The 26,867-nt window shown below is 35.7% G+C and overlaps 1 protein-coding gene across 5 annotated transcripts in view; it reads left to right on the forward strand.

Annotated features, from left to right (window-relative positions):
* Positions 1-26,867, forward strand: part of lrp1bb (low density lipoprotein receptor-related protein 1Bb) — a 503,881-nt gene that overhangs the window by 133,119 nt on the left and 343,895 nt on the right. For all 5 annotated transcript variants that reach the window (XR_007441266.1, XM_049485229.1, XM_049485230.1 and 2 more), the window contains one exon: positions 11,605-11,742. Coding sequence is in view for 4 of the 5 variants with exons in the window: in XM_049485229.1 (XP_049341186.1) it covers positions 11,605-11,742 (138 nt within the window). In the remaining variant the exon portion in view is untranslated. The remainder of the gene's footprint in view (positions 1-11,604; positions 11,743-26,867) is intronic.

Below are 26,867 nucleotides of genomic sequence, written 5' to 3' on the forward strand. Positions count from 1 at the left end.
AGATCCTCACTCCCCCGTGTTAACCGTGTGGTGTGGGCTCAGCGCAGGGGCTTATTGCGTTGTTCCGCTGCCGTATTTATTCCTGAATAAAAGGGAAATTGCAGCATGAATGCATAATTACTGAGATGTTTGCCAGTATATACAATGTGTAATTGAAAATTAGCAGAGCTATTAATCAACGTATTTTGGACCCCGTAATCCACACCAGACACTCCCTAAAATGCACCATACGTTTCTCTGTTGTGTTCTGATAAGCCTAATATGTTAAATAAATATATGTGTGAAAAGACTATGTACTGTATTGTATTGTGTACTCTTTATGTGTTGTAAAGAATAATGATATGGTATATCAGAGTATATCTCCAGATTAAGGCAGTATTTCAGAATTATGACAATAACTAGTGATCTGGAAACCTGTAAAATAAAACCAAAAAATAAATAAATAAATAAATAAATAAATAAAAAGAGGTTCACAGTTGTTGGGAGATGCAAGAAGTGCCTGGAAACAGATGTACCTAAAGATGGAAACACATCCATCAAACACTTCTACCAAAAAAAAAAAATGTGCACCTGAACAAATCTGAGTTTCTGTCATTCCCAACAGCAGTCGCTCTGCTTCGCTCTCTCTTATTAAAACTTTTACAGTTACTAATGTGCAATTACAAAATTTAATCAGAAAAAAAGTGTTAAAATCCTCTACAATTATGTGAAGAAAGATTGAACTCAAAATCATCTTTACATCCATGTGCAATTTGGCAGAATGAGCAATGGTTCACCTTATAAGGAGTTAAATTCTCTGTGCCATTCATATGACTTTGTCCACTAGATATCTGGGAGTACAAACACACCAGACAGTGCAGAGCAATTTTTAGACAAGCTTTGAATTTGGCAGTTCAGTGTATCTAAATAGCCATTCTGTAATGCTATGAGTCATGACCAGAGTCATTTCCAATCATTGGCCACCGTGCCAATAACCCGTGCTGATTAGAAAATCAAGACTGCTTTATTCAAGCTGGACAATTAATTGTGTTACAGTTCCAATATATATATATATATATATAACATAGTGCTGAAACTATTGACATAAGTGTAACACTTGATTTTAGACTTTAGGTCTCTTGAACTAATATAATCGTAACATAACTGTAGTAGTGCAAGAAAAAAAGAAAAAAATAACTCACATGGCAGGAGAGGACATAATTCTCACAAAAACTTATTACAATATTTCTGATTTCATGATACTGTGAAGGAAAATATATATGGTTCCTTAAAAGATTTGAATATGTTTACACAATTTAAATTTCATACAGACATGTAAAAGGTTTGCACAGTAGCTAAACCAGTTCTCTAAGTACTTAGTGCTTATACCCTGAAATATCATATGTCATGTGTCATATCACCCACCTCTAATTATCACATCAGTGCATTACTTTTTTCTGTTTTTAGCAACAAAGAAAAAACAATAATAAAAATTCAGACTGATCTTATTTACCTTTATATATCTACTAGAGACAGATTATATCTGTGCAGTATCATTTATTTTACTTTATTCCTGGATATATGGAGATATTTGGAGTGCATTATTTATATTATTAGTATCATGATATTCTAAATCATTGACAGATAAAATTATTGTATTTTTTAATATACCAGTTAGGGGTGTGCCATATCATATCTTTTGCAATAATAACTTTTAATTTTGTTGCAGTAGTGTATTCTTGAAAATTTGTTATAATTCAGTGTTTTGTCATATCGCCAAGAGTATCATTATCGCGAAAATACCATAAATTATCGTGATATTATTTCAGGGCCATATCGCTCACCCCTAGTTTCCATTAGATTAAACACGTACTTATATGTCACACATTTATTGAAATTATGGTAAAATCATCCACAAATAATAATGTACATTATGCTACGCTAATACTAGGCTAACATTCAGAAGGACATGGCGATATATAAAAAAATAATAATAATAAAATGATCATACTCTTGAGACTGAAAGGCTGATTAGCCCGTCGTGCTCCTGTGAGCAGTGGGCTGTTTTAGAGTTTAGATCACTTTTATTTGACTTTCCTTAATTATGTCTTATCTTAAGGCTTAGGGGAAAAAAAAGGGCGCTAGATTAAAAAAAGATTGCAGAGGGCTTTTTATTATTTTATTTATTTATTTATTTTTATTTTTTTTCATTTTTCACATTACCTTGTAGGGTAATAGTGAAGAAGAAGAGCTATGCAAATCAGGCAACGTGATAAGGATGACTACCTCTGTTTGATGACCGCCTTAATTGTAGCATCATTTTATCTCCCGGAGTATAAATGAACAGCGGCGAGCGATCCAGTCCCACTTAGGATGCCTTGGTTGGCCTAGGATCAGAGCTTTGATGTAGCGCGGACTCTGGAGATTTGTAAGAGGCTCCGTCACGTGGGCCATAAATCTCACGCTAAGTGGCTGGGTTGCAGTTATGGTAATTGATACTGGTGTAGTTAAGGTGCAATGTGACACATTCGCAGCATGCAAAATGGAAGCCGATGTTTCGCTTAGACATGTTTTATGTGCTCCCGTGCTCGGCAGATGAGGGTCACCTATGTGCCTCATGAATCTTTAAACAGCTGCTTGGTGCAGGGGTGTCAATGCGGAGATCACTAGAGCTGTGTTCTTTCTCTTACTCTTATTCTCTCTATCATTCTCTCTCTCTATCTCTCTTCTAGCCATCTTCATATTTTTGCAAAAAAAATAAAAAATAAATAAAAGCATCTGTCGGATTAGAGATGCAATCCACCAAGAGCTGTCAGAGTTAACACATCAATTCACACGCTAAAAGTCACGGGATGTGTTATCTCAGGGGATTGCTTGGGAACAGGGAACACCTTCACCTGTGTAAAGGTTCTGAGGTGTTATCAAGTGAGGTGTTATTTGGTGAGTTTGTTGGTTGAACCCTGGTCAACGTGCTCATGGCAAGGCGATTTCAGCAACTTTCAGCAAAAGCAAGATTCTGTATATATTTTTTAAAAATGTATATATTTCAAATATGTACGTTTTTATTTAGAAAAGGTATTCAAATGAAGGCCTTAGCTTTTGCATATGCATTAGTAGCTCTACAGTCTATGTTTTGTGGGAAAAGACTACCGTCCACACACATCACTGAGCATTGTGTTCCCATGACAATGCTTACGGTTCACTTGCTGTCTTTTCTTGGAGCATTTTTGATAAGTTCTGACCACGGCATACCAGAAACACCTCTCAAGACCTGATGCCATGCTCTCACCCAGACATCTACTCATAATGTGGTCCTCAGGGTGGGTCATACCGTATCTAAAGCTTTCGTTTTTCCATTTTTCATCTATCTATCTAAAAACTGACTGTTAATTGGTTGCCTAATAAATTCCACCTCATTTAGAGGTGAAACTGTAAAATGATAATCAGTGTACTTAATTCCTCTGACAGTGGTTTTAATGTTATGGCTGAATGTGCATTTCTTTTTTATATCATTTTATTTTAAAATTTTCCCAATTTACACGGCCAATTACCCAACCCACTTATTAGGAGTCCACCTATCACTCGGAGGAAAGCGCAGCGGCTCGGTTCTTATACATCAGCTCACAGGTGCCTTGTGCTGATCGACATCACCCTTTGGAGTGATGTGGGCAGTGAGAGCGCCATCCACCCACCCAGAGAGAGAGCAAGGCCAATTGTGCTCTCTCAGGGCTCCAGCAACTGATGGCAAGCTGCATGACCAGGAATCAAATCAGGATCTCCCAATCATAGTGGCAGTACAGTGCCATAATGATGTAATGATGTAAAAAGCACAGGTTCTAGAATAGATCCCTGAGGAACACCCCAAGAGACCCCTTTAGATAGGAACACATTAAAATATATTGTAGCTGCAATTTTAAAACCCCCTAACTGTCTTCTGGTAAAAATCTATACTCTATAATCTATTTTAAAAATCGGTCAACATTATCAAAAGCTTTCTACAAGTCAATAAGTACAGCAGTGTATTGAGAGCTTCCATTATATCATTATGAATCAATGTGCTGCAGTTAAAGTGCATGACTGGAGAGAAGAAGAAAAAAAGCTGATCGAGTGAGAGCATGAAAGTATTAAAGTATCCCCATGGAGTTTCAAATTCCAATGCTGGTTTATTGGTAAGGCCATGGTTATACTGCGTAGGGCTGACATTTACTTTTAAAATTCCCTCAGTTTGTTATGGTATAGATTCTAAAATATGTTACAAATATCTTTAGAATTTCTGGTGCATGTTGGCCTGATTGCATTATGCAGTTCCTGTAGATATTCAGGTGCACCATCATGTTCAGAACTTCCTGTTCTGCCATATTCAAATACATGCAATCAATGATTGGGAAGACCATAGAAGATTACAGTATATTGCATTAAAATGCTGGATGTAGCCATTAGAAGATGGTAAAGATATTTTGAAGGCATTCACTACAATAGTTAAATAGGCTGTGGCATTCAAGTGATGATTGGTATTGATGTTTTTTTTGTTTGTTTTTTTTTACCAGTTTTCATATGTCACTTTTGATGAGCCTGTTCCCACTGCATGGTTTTCTGTGTTACTGTAGCCTTTCTGTCAGCTTGAACCAGCCTGGCCGTACTTCGTTGATGTAAGGTCAAGGCATTTTCGTTTTGCAGATGTTTTCTTTATTACAAAATTAAGCATGAGAGGTACTGTAGTGCTATATAGCATGAACCTCGAATGTATTAAAGCGATTATACCACAGTTCCATTATCGCTGTTTATTGAAAGTTAAAGAGGTAAGAAGAAAACTCTGCGAGTTCAAATAGTTCTATTGCTGCTCTGTTTGTAGCTGTGCTGTTTGGTTTGTAAGCGCTGTATCATTGCTAGGTTACCTGTGTGTGGCGGACTAATACATGAAGGACTGTGTCTGCATGGAATTATGCACTGTGCTGCTGCCATGTGATTGGCTGTTTGGAATGTTGCGTAAATGAGTAACAGAAGTACTGTGCTTTAAAAAAATTTACATTTATTTTATTGATAGTTCTGTCTTGGGGGATTTATTGGCATAATAAGTGTCATTTATTAAAGGAATTCCTCAGATTGCATTGATTGTGTTCATTGGCAAGTTGCAAAGCTGACTGTCAAATTGAAAATGGGAGTGTGTGGTATCTGCAAATCTGGGTATAGCCGAGCTTCGGCTATACATGAACATCCTGAAAAAAAAAAAAAGGAAAAAAAAAAAAAAACGTTTTTTTTTTTTTTTAAAGTAGCATGCTTTACCATGATGTATGAATATATTTTCCAGCGATTACAGTAATTACATATTTCCCCAGTAATTACATAATTACATGTTATAACCATTTAAAAGGTAAGTCTAGTATTCTAGTATAGATATAGGTATTCATTGATACATAATAGTGTCCTGAGGTTTTTAAGAGAAGATGATTAATTACAAAAACAATAATATTAATAATCATTAGATACCCAAATCATTATCAGTTGTTTTATTTATGGAAGCCTAGTTTAACTAAAGCCCTCTGTAAACTGTAAACTGTATTATTTTTCCTGATTTTACTGTCCCATACAAACAATATTAACTTCCAGTGCCAAAAAAAACAAAAAAAAAAAACATTTAGATTGTAAAATGAGCTCATTTAGTATCCCAATTATAATCCAACAAGACAGAAATCATATTACCTTGCGAAAGGTACTTTAAGATATTGCATTTTCACTCTCATTCTAATTAGGTCTAATCACCAAAAGTGTTACAGATTACAGCAGTTCTGTGCTGATATTGGGAATAAAGGCACTGTTCCAATTTAAACTCCATTTAAGCAGTTAGCCTTCTCCTCTGCTTCTCATTGTCTATTACGGGGTTTTGTTCCTACGCTACTGGGGGGATGATTAGAACAGGGCTGCTATTATCGAGGGAGCTTTTCTGTTAGGGAAATTATATTCCTTTTGCTGTAGAATTATCATGGACATTGCAGGGTCATAATGAATTAAAATCACAGATCTATCATGAAATCAGTCAAATTACATGACACATCCCAGGTAAAACCTGATAATCCTGCTCAAAATAGGATAGCAGTAAAAAAAAAAAAGTTTTTACAGTGGTTTGACTATATAATGATCAAGACAAAGTTTTTTTATATCAGTTTTATTAGTTAATTAACTAATTAAGTTTTAAGACTCTATGTTTTTTAAAGAGTCAGTACCAGTTCAGGTACCTTATAAACACCTTTTTTTTTTGTATTGAGCCAATTAGATTAAATCCAGTAAAATAAATAAATGTTGATAATGAAAACAGAGCGGGTTTATTATTAGACAAAGGAAAGCAATAAAACAACCAATTACCGTGGCTGTTTACTAATAAAGTCCCAGCAATTTGCATAATTTCTGTTACCCACATTAGTTACTCCTGATTCATTTGTTGCTAATTGTTGCTAATAGGCTATGCACCATGATCAGGTTTATTATTTATTGCCAAGACAAATTTGTTTGCCAGATATTTTGTAGTATTTAATGGATAAAACGATTTCAGTGTATTGTAACTTTGATTAAGATGATTAAGACATTTACAATTAAATTGATAGCATTTACTGGCCCCTTTATCCACAGAAATGTATAAAAGTGCTTAGTCATTCATGCTTGTATTGATGGATCCCAAAATCTAGATTGTATCAGTTTTGATGCTACCAGAAATGAGCTATACAACTCGATTACTAGCAATGAAAATAAATATATAAAATTCCTAACTAAACTTACTAAAAAAAAAAAAGAATACATTACATTACGGCTGACTTTTAAAGATGTGGTCAAATTGGATATTGATAAATGGACATACAGTAAGGATCCCAGATTAAGGAACACTGAAAGAAAGGATGAATCACCATATACTCCATATATTCAGTCATGTTACTTCTTTGCTGTTCCAGCTTCCCACAGCAGCTCGCATCAGATACAGTATAACACCCTGACTTTGGCCTACAAAGCCAAAAAAAAAGGGTCCAGCTCCTTCCTACATGATGGCAGAGGCTAAAGCCTGATCTGTACCTTCAGTTCTTGGTGCTTCAAGTACAGCTTGGCTTAACTCACTCTCACTATCTCTAAGGATGCATGGAAGAAAAGTATCTCAGGTGTCCTCTGTTCTGGTTCTGAAGTGATGGAATGAACTTAACACCCTCTGAGTGTTCGAACAGAAGGACCTGTAGTTTTTGTAGGATTTACTCAGGGTAAGGTAAGAGGTTCAGAGGCTGCATTATCACTTCATCCACAAAGAAGACCTCTAACTAAAAACATGTGAGAACTTTTTGCTTAGTTTACTTAATTTATCCTTACACAGATTAATCCTTGTCTTGATCTAGATTTGAAATTAAGCAGTATAACCTTTGTTATTCCGTCAGACTTTGCAACAGCTTCTTCCCTAATGTGCTCAGTATACTGAACATAATATCATCGAGATATGAGCTTTTTTGCACAATGGGAAACTTAACAAATGGTATTACCCACATGCAGCAGCTCAGGGAGCTATTCATGCTGAAGACTATGATCATGTGACAAAACAAGGCTGGAGGTGAAGTGAGATAGAGATTTATTGTAAACTCTTACACCAAACTATAAACATTAGCTTGGGAGAAATAAATGCAGCAACTTTAAATAAGTCTTAAACTCTTAATTAAGTAGCTTAGTCCATCACATTTTACACTTTATCCATTTTTTTCACCCTTATTTAATACCAACATTGTAATCTTGAGAACCTGCCAATACTGATATCATTCATATAGTTGTTTTGCGTTTCTGCATTTTGCATATTATTATCAAATGTGCAGCAGTTTTATCATTGCACCACATTGCAGTCAGCACATACAGACAGCTTCCTCCTATAGCGTCCACAGTTAATCCTGTTGGATGTGATTTGTGTTTCTTGGGGGTATGCTGGCAATACCCTGGATACTGTGGCTCTTGATACATCACAAAGACTTGCTGTCTTGGTCACAGATGCGGCAGCAAGACGTGCACCAACAATTTGTCCTCTTTTGAACTCTGGTATTTCACCCATAATGTTGTGTGCATTGCAATATTTGGAGCAAAACTGTGCTCTTACCCTGCTAATTGAACCTTCACACTCTGCTCTTACTGGTGCAATAATGTGCAATTAATGAAGATTGGCCACCAGGCTTGTCCAATTTAGCCATGAAACCTCCCACACTAAAATAACAGGTGTTTCAGTTTCATTGTGCAACCCCTGTATGCAGTATATATTTAAAAATATGTAAAAAAAAAAACATATTTTTGGATTAGCTAAACATGACTGGATCTAAGAAAGCGGCCCAATTGTCCCATTATATGCATTTTATGCTCTTATGCAACCCTCTGGGTCACAGCAGCAAGGAAAGGAGATGCTGTGCATGTTTGGGCAGAGCGTTCAGTGCAGCCTCTGATATTTGTTGGTTGCACTGAGGTTAGACTATTTTCACAAAGCCCACTGCAAGCTGAAGTTCAAGTATAGGACTATTTTCAGCTGCACTGCATTTTCACCTTGACTAGGACACAGCTCAGGAGATGGAGCTCATATTTAACTAACTGCTGAACATTAAGCCTTCAGCTGCTCAATTATGTCACTGTGAAAGTGATAAAGATCCATGGTTAATATTGATTTTTATAAATTGAAATAAATGGCTGTATAAATTTAGAAATGACAGTGTTCAGTACATGTATGTCGGCAGTGGTGCAGGCTGTAGGCTATATATGTGGAATAAGCAGATTGATTCGTAGGGTTTTGGAGATTTTAATTGATGTAAAAAGTTGCTGTGGCTCATCTGATTGAAATCTGGTTCAAATGTTGCTTTGCAGTCTTTTATTGAATGTAGTTATTTATTTATTTTAGCTTTTAGACAGTTTTTTCCCCATATTAAAGCATTTTTATTTACTTATGTTTTCAAATATTTAAACATTTTTACATTTATTTGTATAAATTTATATATATATATATATATATATATATATATATATATATATATATATATATATATATATATATATATGTGTGTATTTTTTATGGTTATTTTTAGAAATTGTAGTGTAATTGCACTAATAGCAAGTCTTTAATATCTGCCCTGTCATGGTTTATAGTGCTTTTTGACTGTTTTAAATTTATTTTATATGTATATATACATTTTTCACCCACCGATGACACATCAATGTATGAGAACTACAGATTAAGATCCAAAGGTAATGGCAAAAGTCATGGGACAGTATCTAGTATCATGTATCGTGTGATTCGTGCTTATATCTGATAGGACCGATACAGATACTAGGGGTGGGCGATATGTCCATATATTAATATATTAATATCTATTAAAGAATACACTACTGCAACAAAATGAAAATTAAATTTTATTATTGCATACGATATAGCCCACCCCTAACTGAGATATTTAAAAATTCAAGAATTTTATCAGATTTGCAACAGAAATCAATAATCCAGAATGTCATGATACTAATAATAATGCAATATGTCCAGTATTAAAACGTAAAGTAAATGATAATGTACAGATATACTGTAATCTGACTCTAGTAGATATAAAAAGGTAAAAAAAAATAAGAACAGTGTGAATTTTCTTTTGCTAAAAACAGTAAAAAAAAGTAGTACCCTGATGTGTGAAATTAGTGGGGTGGTTGATATGGCACGATATTTCAGGATATAATATCATTCACAATATAAAAAAATATGAACAATATTATTGCATACGATACGATATGACCCTCCCTAATAAAATACTAAGTATCAGATTGGCACATAACCTTTTTTTCTATAAGCCTGAGTAAAATAATAAGTGAGTAGTGCTCTGCTGAACACTATGGTGGCTTTAAATTACCCACTAGTTACTGGCAGTAGCCAATCAGCCAGGTTCGTCCTTCCTGCAGCCGGCAAAATATGAACCTTCAGCAATCAGGAAGTGAAGTTATTCATCAGAAAGCCAGAAAATAGAGGAGAGTAATGAATAAATGTATTTTTGCCTGGGTCCCCCAAATGCCTTAAAACAACTGTAACACATACTTCATGGTTAAACATTACTTTACACTGGTGGAAAACAAAACAAAACAAAAAAATGGCGGAACATTATGAGCCCGAGAAGTGCTTGCGTATTTGTACTGTATGTTGTATGTTTAGATACGTCAATGTCATGCAATCATACATTATAATCCACCTTCAGATCAAATGCTTTGTGTGTTTTTCTAAATTTCCCTTCCTTTCATGAAAATTCTCTCCCAAAAACAGTCATCATCTCCAGACGATGATTATGGACTAAAAGTGTTAAGCGTGGTTCGTCCAGAATCAAAGCTTGCCAACAGTCACATTAGCTATTCTACAGTAGACAATGTATTGGCTGCCATGCAAAATGAAGATGTATAAGGATGAGAAAGAGGATGGACATCTCAGTAAATGAGAAACCCATTTCCATTACACCACAAAAAAAATAAAAAAAATACAAATGCATCGGTGGAAGGAACACTGTACTTGAGTGATTTCAGCCCTGATATAAATAATGCTGATGCTGATGCTGATGCTAGGTTGTTTATGCTGGAATCCGTGACTAACATATTGCCTGTCTTTCAAGATGAATTTAGAATGATGATTTGATTAAAAACTGGATTTATGAGTGTGATACACTTAATTAATGTTCTTGGGAGATAACTGCTGACTTTTAACAGGTTCTGGATGCTTGGAAGTGAATGTAATGAAATGTGTTAACATTTGAGATGCATGATTTTGCAAGGAAAACACTTGCAAAAATACATTCCAGTATATATTTTCTCTGTTGTATAAATATATATTTTGCAATCCAAAAAAAAAAAAAACATGTTTTCGCTGTCCAATGAAAAAAATGTGGATCTCCAAAACAGCAGCTTTACACGAGAGCAATAAAACCCTCTTAACTTTCAATAGAAGTCAATATAAAATAAGTTTATTTCAGTTCATTTTGAAGTATTTCTATTGGTCCATGCATCAAGAAATTTTGACAAGAGTAAAGAAGAGTTTGTGTGTTCAAATTTTTTAGTGAACTAAAAATCAACAAAAATGAAGATACTTGTTTTTTGATTGGACAGCGACGATATGAAAATACAGAAAAGAGAAATCAATTAAATTAAATGGAAGTTAAAATTTGCCTGTGTTAGATTTGTTATAGAAAAAAATACAGTTTTTAAAATGTAATTTTACATTGCACAAGAGACAAGACATAGCACATATGCAGTATATAGTGGCTTTGCAAAAGTGTTCATACCCCTTGAACATTTTAACATTTTTTTCACCTTACTACCACATTAGTTTTTTATGCTAAAATGTATTTTATTAAGGTTTTAAGTGATAGATCAACACAAAGTAGCGCATAATCATGAAGTGGACCAACAATTATGCATGGTTTTCAAAAGTGTGAATTCAATTAAAAACCTGAAAATTGTGACATGCAAAAGTATTCAACCCCCTCTACTCTGAAACCACTAAAGAAAATATATCCAAAATTGGTCAAAGTATTTTATTTAATATTCTATCAGCTCTACTGTGATTGTTTGCATCTAACAGTGCTAACCTAATCTGTATTATCTCCTCTTTAGGTGCTTCAGAAGTGATAGTAAGATGTCCCCTCAATCACATACAGTGCACTGGAACAAGAAAGTGCATTCACTTCAACAAGCTGTGTAACGGAGCCAAGGACTGTCCGGATGGCTTTGATGAAGGAGTTCACTGTAGAGGTAGGACACTGGCTTCACATTAACTTTCACTCTGCAGATACGCAGCGACGGACGCAGGAAGCCACTTAAAGTTGAGGCTGATGAAATTGTAAGCAACATATCACCGCTGTCAAGCACAACCCTTGTGTCTCCATTTTGGCCCTTTTTACCTTTTGACACAAGTGGAATCTGACAGCTGTACTTCACAGGGTGTCAGAATGTCGTGATGGATGGTTCAGTGGAAGTGATCCAAAATGACTTGGAATATTTTTTTTTTTACATTGATTTCTATTAATAATGAAGATTTCTGCATGGCAATTCAACAGCGATGCAATGTGGGATAATTTAAACTTTAAATAAAATATCTTTTATTTAGGCGTTTTTACATGATTTGCATTAAAATCAGAATGTGACATCAGACAAGTGGCATATGTCTATAATGATAATGATAAATAAATGACAAAAAAATAAAAAAATATGTTAATAATCCAACAGGCTACAGCATTTTGGAGCATTTTGATTGGTCCATTCAACAGCCTGATGTTGATACAATTGATGAAACATCGATTGTGTGCAGATAATGTAGTTTTTTTTTTACCCCCTGAAAAAAAGAAAATAAAAGGGACATTCCAGTATTTTGGTACATTTCAGGGGTGGTCACTTCTAAAAATTTCATCTTCAATTTGAACATTTTTAGTCATATATTTATTAAATACAGGTAATAGACTATCAAAAAGTTTGATTTGTCAAGCTCAGGTATCAGAGCATTTTTTTAAATTAGATTATGCAATATATTTGGTAATTTACAGTAACAAGGTTGTGAGTAACAGGGTTGCAAATCTAGGCTAATTTGAGGTTTACCCCAGGAACAGATGCTCACTGTAAAATGTAGCTATGTACACAAGATCAAGCACAAACATGGTTATATAAGTATATAAAGTAAATTTTGACTCTACTCATTATTAGTCTTACAATATGAGTAACAGGGTTGAGTTCACTGAGTGACACACAAAACTTGGTCAAACATATTTGAAAAAAAAAAAAACTTGAAAATTGTTAGAGCACTTACTCTTGGTCTTGCCATGTGGGCAGAAAATGTCCTTGTGATGTCACTTCCTTTGTGCCAGTAGACAAATATTTTTAACTCTTTCTCTGCAGGTAAAATTCCTTATGGTAACAGGGTTGAGCGCATGTTGTGGGACACAACTTAATAGCATAAAAACTGTAACATGCAAAACAATGTAGACCAAAGAAGTTGTTTTCATAAGTAAAGGAGATGCAGATCAACAATATACAAGAGGAAGTCATTTATTTAGAGCTTATTTTAATTGTTAAATTTGCCAAAGGATTTGGTCACCTAATGTGTGGGACAAGAGAAAACGGCCATTTTTTGAGGTGGTCCAAAGGTATTCAGTCTTTTGAATAATATCTAAAGAGCTTATTTTTCCACCAGATTTTACAGTTTGTCTTATAACAAGTACATTTTTCACAAAAAATAGTCATTTAGATATTTTGGATATGTACATTTGAAATTTAAGTGGTGGGACAGGAAATGTACCAAAATCCTGGAATGTCCCAAATACAGTACTCGATGTTTGAAACAGGTATCGCCAGAATGACAGATATACAGTAAATATGTAAAAGGGAAAAAAAATATATAAAAAATTAATGATAGATAAATAGATAGATACATTTTTGAAATTTAGCAGCTAGTAGCAGTTACACAACACAGTAGAACCAAACAATAGGGGTAGTACAATAAAAGAGCACAGTAAGAAATATAAGACTTTATACTATAAAATTCTAAAAAATATATATATATATATATACATAAATATATAAATACAAAAACTATTAAAACAAAATGTGGAAGTAATCAGTCGTAGATATGAGGTAGTGCAGTAACAGAATAAATTAAGTATAAGAGATACCAGGTATCAGCAGATAAAATAATAAAATATTAAACATAAACCTGTGCAAGTATTGTATTTAAGTTAGGTGCATAGTGTAGTGTCTAGGAGTGCAAATGTACAGGATGTACAGTAAAGTGACAAGAGTGCAGGGGTGCAAATGAACAGTATATACAGTAAAATGTCAATAAAGTCCCAGGGTGTAGATGCACATGACACAAAGTGTTTTTCCAGTACAGATAAAAATAGGCTGATGGAGCATTTGTACAGTGATATAGTAATATACTATTGAATGATGAGACTGTAAGTGGTAGGAACATCTAAGAACATTGCACTAAAATGTGGGTGACACCTGCTTTGAGCTGTGGTAAGCAGGACCTGAACTAGGAGATATATGAGTATATGAGTGAGCTAAAGGAAAGAGATGAGGTGGTTGAGGTTGAGAACATTATGCACATAGAAGGTGGAGATGGAAATTTCTAAGAGGTTATATTGGGGAAATGAGATTTTTCTACTCTAAATATGTTCTTTTATGAGTTATTTAAAAAGTAGCATTGGCAAAAAAAATCTTAGACCTGTAGTGTACACAGTGTTGGGAAGTAACGGATTACATGTAACGGCGTTACGTAATCAGATTACAATTTATGAGTAACTGTAATCCGTTACAGTTACTGCTTCAGTAAGTGGTAATCAGATTACAGTTACTCTGCTAAAATAAATGGATTACATTGCGGTACTTTCCTATTTTTGGTCTTCCAATCCAACACTGACAAAACGCCATCACTCCTCCCTATTTGTGTGTGCAGCGGTGTCTGTGTGCGTGCAGGCAGCGAGACGGGAGGAGGGGCAGACAGCGGCTCCGCACACACAACGAGACGAAATTAACTGACATTTTCGTAGACGAATAAAAACGAGACGAAAATGTTTGGCAGGGACGAAATCCAATCAGAACTGAGTTAGTTCTGAAAGGTAGGGACCAGTTAGGAAGAGATCCAATCACTGCTACTTTAGCGAAGGTGGAGAGGCGGGATAAGCGGGGTACTCATCCAATCAGTACCCGCCTCTCCTTCAGTAGCGTCGCGCGCTCAGATACAAACCCGGGAATTAACCTGTCGTTACGGAGCTCGACTGGAAGTTAACTCGACAGTGTTCAGCAGGAAGAGAGAGAGAGGGGAGAGGCGATATATTTCTCCTTTGACGTCGCGAAAAACAAGATAACGTGTAAACCGTGTGGAGCGACTCCATCTCCGGTAAAAACACCACTAATCTTTCAGCTTCTGCAGACCAGTGTCCCACAGATCTCCATGCAGAGATCCGCGTTTTAATACTGATGTTATTTCATGAGCTGATGTGTTTAACTCAGCAGTGCACTAAAACACAGAACTGATACAGAACCCTAACTCATTAAGATCCGATCATCTGTTTAGTCTCACAGTGGGAAAGATATAGCTAGTGTTAAAGCAGGAACAGCTCAGAAAGGAACTCAATAATATATCCAAAATAAAACAATAAAATAAGTGAATCTATGAACCCAAAAGTCTGTGTAAAGTTCCTTACAGCACTTTCTCATAAGTCTCTCACTTTAACTCATGAAGTCTCTCAGTACATCCTGAGAGCATCTCTACAGGACAGTGTGTGAATGTGTGTTCATTTATAGACTGTAGGTCCAGTAGGTGTGCTGTTAGTGCTGGAGATAAAACTAGATCCTTTAAAAGTTTTTGCATCTACAGCTCTGTTTAAACTATAATTTAACTATTCAGATGTTTTATGACCTGATTTCTAAAACAAATTTTTAAATGTAAAATATGTATAGTCACACACCTACAATAATAATAATAATATACATTAAATCATATATAAATATATTTCACATTAAACATTAACAATATTACTCAAGTGGTTATTAAACGTTTCATTTCGTATACGTGTAGAGTTAATAATTCAAGGGAACTGATGAAAAAGCATTTACATTTACACCCTTTACATTTTTGTCGAATAAATTTACTGTAATTTTAGTAGACTATATTCTTATGACATTAAGTTGACTAAAACTAAAAACATTTCAGATGACTAAATTGTGACTAAAACTAAATGCTATTTTCATCACAAAACTATGACTAAGACTAAATGAAAATTTGTTGTCAAAATTAACACTGGTGGCAAATAGATGCAAATAGATAGCTTACAGTTGTTGTTACATTGTTTGTTTTTTAATGGTTTTATCATCAATTTAGTATTTTATAAAATAGTTTGATGAAATGGTTTCATAAGTATTTTTAGAGAGTGATTGAAAAGGCTGTTTTATTTGTTTATCTATTTGTTAACTGGAAAGAAAAATAAAATAATAATATGCAATATGTGGTTGCTACATTCATTCAGGCTTAAAAAAATGACAATATTTAAAGTAATCCAAAGTAATCAGATTACGTTACTCACTTGAAGTAATGTAACTGATTACGTTACAAATTACATTTTGAGTGATGTAATCAGTAATCTGTAAGGGATTACATTTTAAAAGTAACCTTCCCAACACTGAGTGTACATTTATCACAAAATGGGTCACACATGGGTCACAAAATAATCTGTCAGCCAGTTTATACACTTATTGTTTTTCTTCAGAATGCAGCTCGAATGTAACTTACAAGATCATTATTATCATTATAAAATGTTAATAGAATAGAATAAAGCCTCATTCTCCTGAAAAAGCAGGGATTTTTTTGTTTGGTCTCACAATAAAATGAATTATTAAATAATGAATAATCACATCCACAGTACAGCACAGCACAGATATCAATAAATAAAAATGAAACACAAATATAAGTAACAATCAAAAACACATATATACCAGATACAACTTTAGCCTAACTAAAGCAATCTCATTGGCATATTTTTATTAACCTAAAATAACTCTCCTGTGCTAAGGGTGATAAAACACATCCTTGGGATGCTCCTGTATTTAAGATTGCTTGTGTTCGAATCCCCATCATGCAGCTTGCCATCAGCTGTCAGAGCCTCAAGAGAGAGAGAGAGAGAGAGAGAGAGAGAGAGAGAGCACAATTGGGCATCACTAGTGATGGAGGATATACAGCTGAGTAGCAGCTGAATGGATGAGTAGCAATTGGCCTAGATAAAAAAAAAAATGGGAGAAAATTTGAAATATAAATCCCTGCATCGTGTTAAATACTGTTAAAGTAAAATCTATAAACAATATTCAGACATAGGCCGTATTAGGTCTTTACTTTTTGTAAACTAAAAACTTGCTACGATGTTCTCCATGGTTAGTGTGGTAATACTGTTGTTATAATCAATAATGAAATCAAACAATTAAAATAACAGTTATAAATACCGAATACCTGTATATTTGAACAGATTTGGGAAACACCTTTGGCACCTCTGCTTTCTGCTCGGCTGACTATTTCGCTGCCAGCGCTTTCTATTCATGTCCATGTTGAAACTGGGCATGTTCTACATACCAGCCTTCAAAAAGCCAAGGTTACAGGACGAAAAGCACAGCGGGTCAAGAGCAGCAGGTGTGATGTTGGACACAGTCTACTGTTGTTCACAATCATTTAAGCCACAATAACAAGCAGGTGGAGCCACCTGGCCTCTATGAGACGACAATGCCGACTCAGCGGGCTCCTCTGGGTGGATGCCCGTTAGCTGTGGCTTCCCGCTTCAGGCTGGCCAGCGTTGTGACCTTTGGTGAACTGGAGGAGTGTGGCGTCCACCTGGGCTTGGACACGAGATGCTGATCTTGCCCTTTGATCTGAGGCCGGTCTGAAATATAGCCAGTGACCCATGTGAGACGGAGAGGATTACCGTGATGAAAAGAATTAGAGAGAATTGTTGTCGCTGTGAGAGAAACAAAATTGTTTCTTTAATCCAAATCCATATTTGAAAAAAAATATTTTACCTTGTAAAAATGACTTTCCACCTCTCTAATATTTGGTTGGACCGCCTTTAGCTTTAATTGTGGTAGGAATTCAATGTGGCATTGTTTCAATAAGCTTCTGCAATGTCTGCAAGATGTATTTTAATCCAGTGTTGCATTAATTTAATTTTTCACCAAGATCTTGCAGCAGCATTGATGATGGTATGATGAGTCTGACCGCTGCTCAAAGCAGCTCTTCTCCATCCAGCACATCCCAAAGATTCTCAATGAGGTTAAGGTCTGGACTCTGTGGTGAACTCTCTCTCAATCTATGTGTGAAAACAAAATGATGATCTCATGCTCCCTTGGAATATGCTCGTGTGTGTCATCAGGGAAGAAAAAAAAATCCATTGATGGAATAACCTGGTCTATATTCAGTATATTCAGGTAGTCAGCTGACCTCATTCTTTCAGCACATACTGTTGCTGAACCTAAACCTGCAGAACAACTGCAGCATCAACCCCACATCATTTACTTACTTAAATCCAGGTGGAGACTTTTTATTTTTTGTCCAGGCAGTGTAATATCCAACATTATTTGAATGTGATTATCTAATGAATCTAGCAGATCTGAATATAACAGCCTAACTAAAGGGAGAAAGCCAGAAGGTAACATAGACATGAAGACACCCAAAACCAATGGAATTCATTCAATCCACTGTCCACAAACCTTAGTTATCGCTGCAGTATGTTGTAGTGGACGACAGCACCAGCATCTCAGTTTACTTTAATTACTAAAAGCTAATTTAGTGAGTTTTAGTCAAGACCATAGTCAATATTGAGATTGTGCTGGAGTTTTAATAATTTTTTTAGGAGATTCTTGATGATATGAATCTGAAAACACTAAACTTTATTTATTTATTTTTTTATTTTAAGTTCATCAGTATAATCTTGCTACAAAGTAAATGTTAGTAAGTTTTAAATAGTGTAAAATATTCAGTCAGAAAAAAAAATAAATAATATATTTATTTATTTTGTTATAACACAACAATAACTTCCCGAGATTTTGTATAAAATATAATAATAGTAATAATAATAATAATAGTAATAATAATAATAATAATAATAATAATAATAATAATAATAATAATAATAATAATAATAATAATAATGTAGCAAAATAAATAATGTAAGTTAAAAAGACCTCTCTATATTATGCATGCATATAATAAACAGTTATACAAGAAATGCCCTTTAAAAAAAGGTTCCAAGTAAATTGCAAAACAAATACACTATAAATAGACTGCATAAAAATAGACAGCATACCGCTACATATCACAATATTGTGATTTTTTTATCATTGAAAAAATATATACTGCAATATTACTGCTAATTAAATTGTTTAACAAACCTCTACTTCTACCCCTATCGATTTATAGCTTGAAAGTAAAAAAAAAAGGTCAACAAAAAAACAACACCCCACTGTTCTAGATTTATTTCAGAGTTGTATCTCCAGCCTCACGAGTCCAAAGCCCACCCAGCCTAGATCTTCCTACCCCTAAAGCAAGAAAAAAAAAAAAAAACTTATTCTAAACAAAACACCAATAATCTCCCAGCAGACTGAGCAATTGATCCGGCGCAGCGGACAGAAAGCAGAGAAAGATCGGCTTTAGGAAATAAAGTGAGCGCAGGATACAGTGATGTATTACAGAAAGTTATCCTACACTGTTTAGAAACATTAAACAGCATTACTCACATTGTTCTCCTCCTCCATTTGTTTGTTTTTAGATACAGCCAATTAAGTAACCAGAGCCAGGGGCAATATATCCTCACACACACTCACACACACTCACACACACTCGCTTCTTCTTCTGACATCTACCCAGATGCAGTCTTACCTTCAACATCCCTGTTTTTTTTTTTAAATAAACAGCTTTAAAACAGTATGTACAATTAAATGCGTGGTATTTTGACAAAATATTAAACATTATAATAACTAAACAAACACTTGAACTTTGTCAGAAAACCTGCTTCAGTTTTTTTAAGAGGGTGGGGTTGTCTTGTCCATTTAATAGAATACAATAAAATATTAATTTGATAACAAGCTCAAAAATTCTCATTCTTTCTTTTTGTTTTAGTGCATGCTTTTATCTACCCTATATAGTATCCTGATAGCCGACTCTTTTGGCCCTATCATACACCCTGCGCAAGGTTTGTCGTGATGCTCATTGCTATCTCACACCCCGTCAACAGTCTGTTTTCACGCCTTGCGCCTGTGCCGTTAAAATTGCGTTAGAGTTTAGGAATATATCTACACTGATGGGCGTGGTGGTCTAGAAGTGAGATGTGTTCAGGTAAATATGTGCGCCACTGTTCTATTAAACCCCAGACAACAGTCAACACTCGACTTTATATCTTAGCCAATCATATCTTGCCATGCAGGACCGTCTTGTGCACTGTGCTGTGCAAACCCAACTCTTACATCAACAATAAACAGAATAAAGAATAAAATAACATTGCTGTTCCCTTAAATGAGCTGCTGGCGTACATTTACAGCGTAGACGCACAGGTCAGTATCCTCTGCTGAGACGCACAAAAGCTCTGCGCTGTTAAGATGAGAACATGCCAAAGTCAGAGCTCACCTGCCTCTTAAAGGGAATGACTACTGGCACACTGATTGGTTCATTTCACGTTATGCCCATTAACGCTAATTAAGACAATTAAAACATGCTACTATACCAAAAACGCACTGACATGCCCTAAATTCAGCTGCATGATCCAAAATTGACCAAGGTGCTATAGATCTCTAAAATAGAGGCTTTGTGTGTGAAGAGAGATGCAGTTACATCATATAGTTACATCTCTGGCCTTTCTGACAGTTCTTCACAACTAATGCATCACCCACGATAAATTATAAACTAAAACAAACAAGTCAGTATTTTCTTGTGTGTTTTTGCTGTTTGTTATTATAGCATATGTTCCTCATGCTCATTAGGGAATAGAAACTATGAAACTATCGGCTTCAGCTCAAAGAGATCTGTTGTTTTATTCCATTTCAAAGACACTTGCTCTCCAAACCAACTTTGGGTGAGCTGTCAGAACCTGCTGCATCGCCCTCTGTACTGAGCAGACTGGAAAAGTGCAGCCTTTCATCCGCTGCTGCGGTGCTTTCTGTGGGGGAAATGAAATCACTGCTCATTACGCTGCACTTTAAAGCTATTGGAAGTGTTATTGTGGAGTGTGAAGGTAGCCGGCCTCTGTGGGGTAGCTCCCGGCTAGCGGTTGGCTAGCGGTGACTTAAGCGGGCGGTGACGTCAGCGTCAGGGTGGACTTAATGAAGTGTGATAATTGAATCAGTAACTCGGGGCCACTGTGCAGTTCAGACCGGGACGTACATTATTATTATTATTATTATTATTATTTTATTTTTCTCACCGCACACACTCACACACACCTGCGGAATACACACTCTGAAGGATGGCTAGAATTGGGGTCACCGTAGAGGAGTTGCAGCGTAGCAGCTGGGTCTTTGTTGCAACTTTCTTTCCGCCTCTCGTAATGAATATACATAATGAATCCCAGGAGAAGCTTCCACAAACCCGTGCCCATATGGAAGATAGAGAAACTATTCTGTTTCACCCTCATCAAACTTCAGTGTACTTTATTTTAATCATATGTCCTCAGGAGGAGAGCAGACCGGTTTTTAGTGAAGAGTGAAGAAATGATTATATTTATTTTTTTGCCTCTGTGCCACCTGGCAAACTTGCAGTGTGCAGATTTTCCATCCTCACCACCAACTCTGGTTCTAGACAGGCGGAGAGAAAATAACACAGAAATGCTGCATGTTGAGCTTCAGTAGAGCTTAAAGTATGTTCTACGTGAATTGGGAAATATGTCTGCAGATGTTGAAATAATGCATGCACATGTATTTTATAAAATAATCATTATAATAATCTATATAATCTATAATTGTCTTTCTTTTACATCTTGCATATTAGTATCACCTCTAATGCATTATTGTGATTATAGGTACAGTTTTGTTATCTTATTAATTGCTACATTTTAGGATAAAGATGTTGTTTTTTGTTGATCGGCAACAAAAACTCTGCTCGGAGACAAATTGTACATCTTTCTTGGCGCTCTCAAAGCCGACTGATCGCCGACCAATCGCAGACACCTGGCATGGGTCCAAAACGCACCCCCTGCATTACCAGAGCCGTTTATGGCGAGTCTGACCACTTTCTGTTCCCCCTGCTATATCAGTAAATGACTGTTAGACTACTCTAAGAATGGGGTACATGGAGCTAAAAGCTAAAAACTTTTAAAAAATAGATATAATAGAAAGTAGATATAATATACTAATGTACTAAGAAAGCATGCTTGTATATTTCAGTTTACTAAAGAAAACAGGTTTTACACTGTAAAGCACTAGCACTACTGCTACTGTGAGCTGATTGGTTGGTGTGCTGATCCTAGAGATACAGGTAGAGCATGATTAAAAGGCTTTTAGTTCTGTTTTGAGGACATAACTACATTTTTTTTAAATATAAAACTGATTAGACATTTATAAACTCTGATTTTGCTCAGTTGCTTCATATGAACCCATTCATGTTGGACTCACTTTAAGTGCGTATTCTCTTCTTTAGAGAATCTCTGTTTTGGCATTGCTAGTTCTTGTGTGTTTAATTTCAGGTGTTTTTCTCGTGATAAACATGTTTCTGGAGAAAAAAAACAAATGTGTAATTTGTGACCCCGTGTCGCTGATCAGTCATGTAGTTTAAAACTCTCAACAGCTAAAAGTTGCATAAAGATTACAGCAAATCAAGTCGTAAAGTGTGAACAGCACAATCACTGACGACTCAAGAAGTCATGTAGTGTGAACCTGGCATTATTATTTTTTGTATTGTTTTTATCATATATCTACTTAAACCAGCGCCATCAGCCATGAGCTTATTATAAAGTAAAAGAGACGAGCGAGTTTATTTGTTTTCTGTTGTTTGTTTTAGAATTAGTAGTTTGTGCTCATTAGAGAATAAAATCACAGAAATTCTGTTTCAGCTCCGAAAAAGAGCAGCTTTGTTTTTTTAATTCTCACAGCGTGCAGAATTTCCATCTTCACCGCTAGCCCTGCTGCTAGACAGGTTGAGGGAAAAGCTAGGCGTTGAGCTTCTGCTGAGCTTAGAGTTAAGGCCAGAGCGCACCAACAGGATGAGAACGAACAAACATGAACAAATGTTTTTTTTTTTTTTGGTGCACCACGGCTGTTTGTGTTTGTCTGCAAATGTCTGCTTGAATTGGACATGCTGATTTCGTGCTTGTTTGTGTGGGATGATGTTTAAGCAGTTGACCTTGACTTTAAACTAAGACTTTTCTATGGATCCACATAGCAGCCTGGATTCACAGGACCTGTTCACAGGACCTGATGCTGCCGTTTACCTTGTTTTTGCTAAGATAATGCATCAGTATTATCAATATTTTAGACAGTAAAAAAGATGACGTGTTGGTTGATGTGTGGGCGAAATAAAGGTGATTGTTCTATTTGTTGGAAATCTATGCAGATTCTGTAATTAAAAAGTCTGAGGGCTCTGTTTTAGTGATCTATAGTGCACTGATCATACCACGCAGATTGATTTAGGGGTGTGCCTGTGCATCTTAGATATCATAAAGGCACAAAAAATACGACTTGCGCGACTCAATTGTCACCAATCAGTGTGTCAGTTGCTATTCCCTTTAAGAGGTGGATGAGCTCTGACTTTGGCACATTCATATCTTAACAGCGCAGCACTTTGTGCGTCTCAGCAGAGAATACTGACCTACAGCTCATTTAAGGGAACAGCAATGTTATTTTATTCTTTATTCTGTTTATTGTTGAGGTAAAAGTCAGGTTTGCATACGGGTTCACATCCGTGTGTGTGTGTTTAACGAGCGGGGGTTTTGGTTTTGGTCTGCATCATATATTTGCACCTGTCCAAATTACCTGGACTAAAAAGTGCAGGTGTGAAAATGCACTAAAAAAACTGAGATGTTTCATCTTATGGTGCACACAATATATTATCCCATTGTCTTACTAAAGCACTAATGTGGATTTCTATTCAGAACAGTCACAACGCTAGTGAGTTATGATCTGATCTTTATGCTTTTGGATTGTGAATGAAAACCCATGCTTCGCCCAGATAGGGACTTGAACCCAAGACCCCAGCAATGAGAGGCAAACATGCCATTAATTAGTAACATGTTTATGCTGAAAAAATATTTGTTTTCAAAAGTACCACATACCACGAAAACGTCACACTGTCAAGACCCCCAGTCATGACTCCTATAGCATATCTATAATTCCACTGACTGATTAATTAACAGTGTTAAAAATAAAACATGAATGTTAGCTTCTGTTACTTGTGACATGAGTGATTTATGTGGTGAGGACACTTAATAGCTACCTACACCTGATTACATGTTGTTCAGCGGTCTCATTTATCAGTAATGAATCTTTATGAGCTCTCTGTAATTAACAGCATGAAGGTAATTATTTAACCGCAACAGAGGAGTTTATGAAAGGACGTCTTGTGAGGCAGTGTGAGCTGCCATTCTCGCTACTTCTTGTGGCTTTTTTAGTAGCTCTCAATTAAATTGCGGTGCTAATCATTTTGTTTCTGTGCGCATATGTTAAATATCGTATTTTTCGCACTATAAGGTGTACCAAAAATCCTTTCATTTTCACAAAAAACAACAATGTGGCTTTTAATTCAGTCATTTTTATGTATGAATTTTACCAGTCAGGTTGTAAGGAGCAGTAAAGCCACTCCACCAAATTGCAGGGTTATTACGGAGTTCAGTTTAGCACTACAGCCCTAGGGCTGGAGTAGCATTAGCATTAGCCTTAGCCGCTAATAGCTATTTCCCCATTCAGAGGGGAGACCTGTAGCCTGCTCCTAACCCTGGCTAGCACTGCTGGAGTAGCATTAGCATTACTTGCTAACTGTGCTCACTATTTTCCCGTTCAAAGGGGAGTATTATCGGCCTATAGCCTGCTTCTAACCTCGACTAGCACTGTTAGAGTAGCATTAGCATTACCCGCCAACCGAATTTACTATTTCCCCTTTCTGAATGGAGTATTATCGGCCTGTAGCCTGCTCCTAACCCTGGCTAGCACAGCTGGAGTAGCATTTGCGTTACCCACTAACCACTCTTGCTATTTCCCTGTTCAAAGGGGAGTCTTATCGGCCTGTAGCCTGCTCCTAACCCTGGCTAGCACTGCTGGAGTAGCATTAGCATTACCCACTAACCACTCTCGCTATTTCCCTGTTCAAAGGGAGTCTTATCAGAAAAAAAAAAAAAAAAAAAATCAGAAAATCTAAGCTGGAGAAATTTGGGAATCTAAGCTCATTGTAAACAAACAAAAGTGCCTTATAATACAGTGTGCCATATAGTGTGAAAAATACGGTACATACTTTCAGCCTTTTTGTATCTGTTACCTCATGTAACACTGGCCCAGTGTTACATGAGCAGGCTGAAGCTTTTTTCCAGCACACTTGAATGCTAACAAAGATCTCTTTTGTTCTCATTATTTGGTGAACAACCTTTCCAGCAAACAAATGTGATTGTACTGTAAGGCGCACCATATTATAAGATGCACTATCAATAAATATCTGTTTTTATGGTCTATTTCTATTTTTTATACATAAAGTGCACCAGGTTATAATTGAATTTTATTTTAAGCAACAATAGTAAGGAACAGGGGTGTTGCCTTTTACTTTCATATCAGGCAAAATGTATCATGACATGTGTAATGTGTAATGTGATTTATCTGACACATGTGCACACTGTGATGATCCTATTATATATTGATACTGTATATTGTTCAGACTTGCTTGTTGAGTTTTCCAATTTTAGCCACAGATAGAGAAAGGACTTCTTATTGAAGGTCAGATAAATATTAGTCAAATAAATTGAGTAAACAGCCTAACAACGTATCTGTGAAATGTATGTGTTAAAATATAAAATGGCTAGACAATTTTTTATACCATATTTTCTTTGTGATTTGTTTAGCATGCGCCAGAATCGGTGGATAAGTAATATGTTTGGGATATATATTAACGCTAAGTAGATGTCTTGTTTTCTCATTTTCTCACGTTAAAGAAAACAAACAAGTGCATTATTTTAAATAAACCTGTTCTAAGTCAGGCATGCATTTTCATAGTGATACAAATTGCCCTTCGTCTTTGAGGAGGGATCCAGTTATTAATAGATAATGCTGCCCTTGCAAAGTAATGAAATACAATGTTGCACATGTACTTTCCCTCCCTCTGTCTGCTTCTCAACAGCATTCAATTATCTCACTTGATTAACTTCATTACCGCCAATTCAAACAAACAAACAGTACCCTCCAGGGCCAGGGCACCAGTGCTAAGAACGCTCTCCCAATCCAAATATAAGTATCTGTGAATGTAGCACATTCACATTCAAGTCATTTCATGCTCTCTTTTCTGTTTATAGAAAAGAAACACAAACCTGGACACAGATCATTTCATTGTGAAATTAAATGCTATTTACGAGGCTATTTAGGAACCTGCCACTGTATGTTGACCATTTTCTGATCAGTTGTATCGTTACTCGTTGCTCTATTTGGTCTGGAACTATAGCCTACCTTTAATAATCAGGAAATAAAAAGATTAGGGATGCACTGATGCAAGAATTCTGGGCCGATGCTGATAACCGATATTACACTACTATATACAGTACAGCTCTGGAAATAAATAAAAAAAATAAAAAGACCACTTCAGTTTCTGAATCATTTTCTCTGATTTTGCTATTTATAGCTTTATGTTTGAGTAAAATTAACATTGATGTTTTATTATGTAAACTACAGACAGCATTTCTCCAAAATTCCAAAGATAAATATTGTCATTTAGAGCATTTATTTGCAGAAAATGAGAAATGGCTGAAATAGCAAAAAAAAAAAAGATGCAGAGCTTGCAGACCTCGAATAATGCAAAGAAAACAAAGTTCATATTCATAAAGTTCATAAAGAGTTTAGAAATCAATATTTGGTGGTTTTTAATCACAGTTTTCATGAATCTTGGCATCATGTTCTCCTCCACCAGTCTTACACAATGCTTTTGGATAACTTTATGCCATTACTCCTGGGGAAAAGTTTCAAGCATTTTACCATGGTTTGATGGTTATTCCAGAGGTTTTTTAATTTGGTAAAATAAAATAAACTCATAACTTTTAAGTAGTCTCTTATTTTTTTCCAGAGCTGTATATAATCAAAACATATTGGCTGTTAGGAGTGCTTCAGGCACTCAGCTAATAATGAGTCAAATGATGAAAACTTTTAAAGAACAGATGCTTACATCTGTATGATTT

This window comes from Astyanax mexicanus, chromosome 11 (genome assembly GCF_023375975.1).
Source record: "Astyanax mexicanus isolate ESR-SI-001 chromosome 11, AstMex3_surface, whole genome shotgun sequence".
Lineage (NCBI taxonomy): Eukaryota > Metazoa > Chordata > Actinopteri > Characiformes > Acestrorhamphidae > Astyanax > Astyanax mexicanus.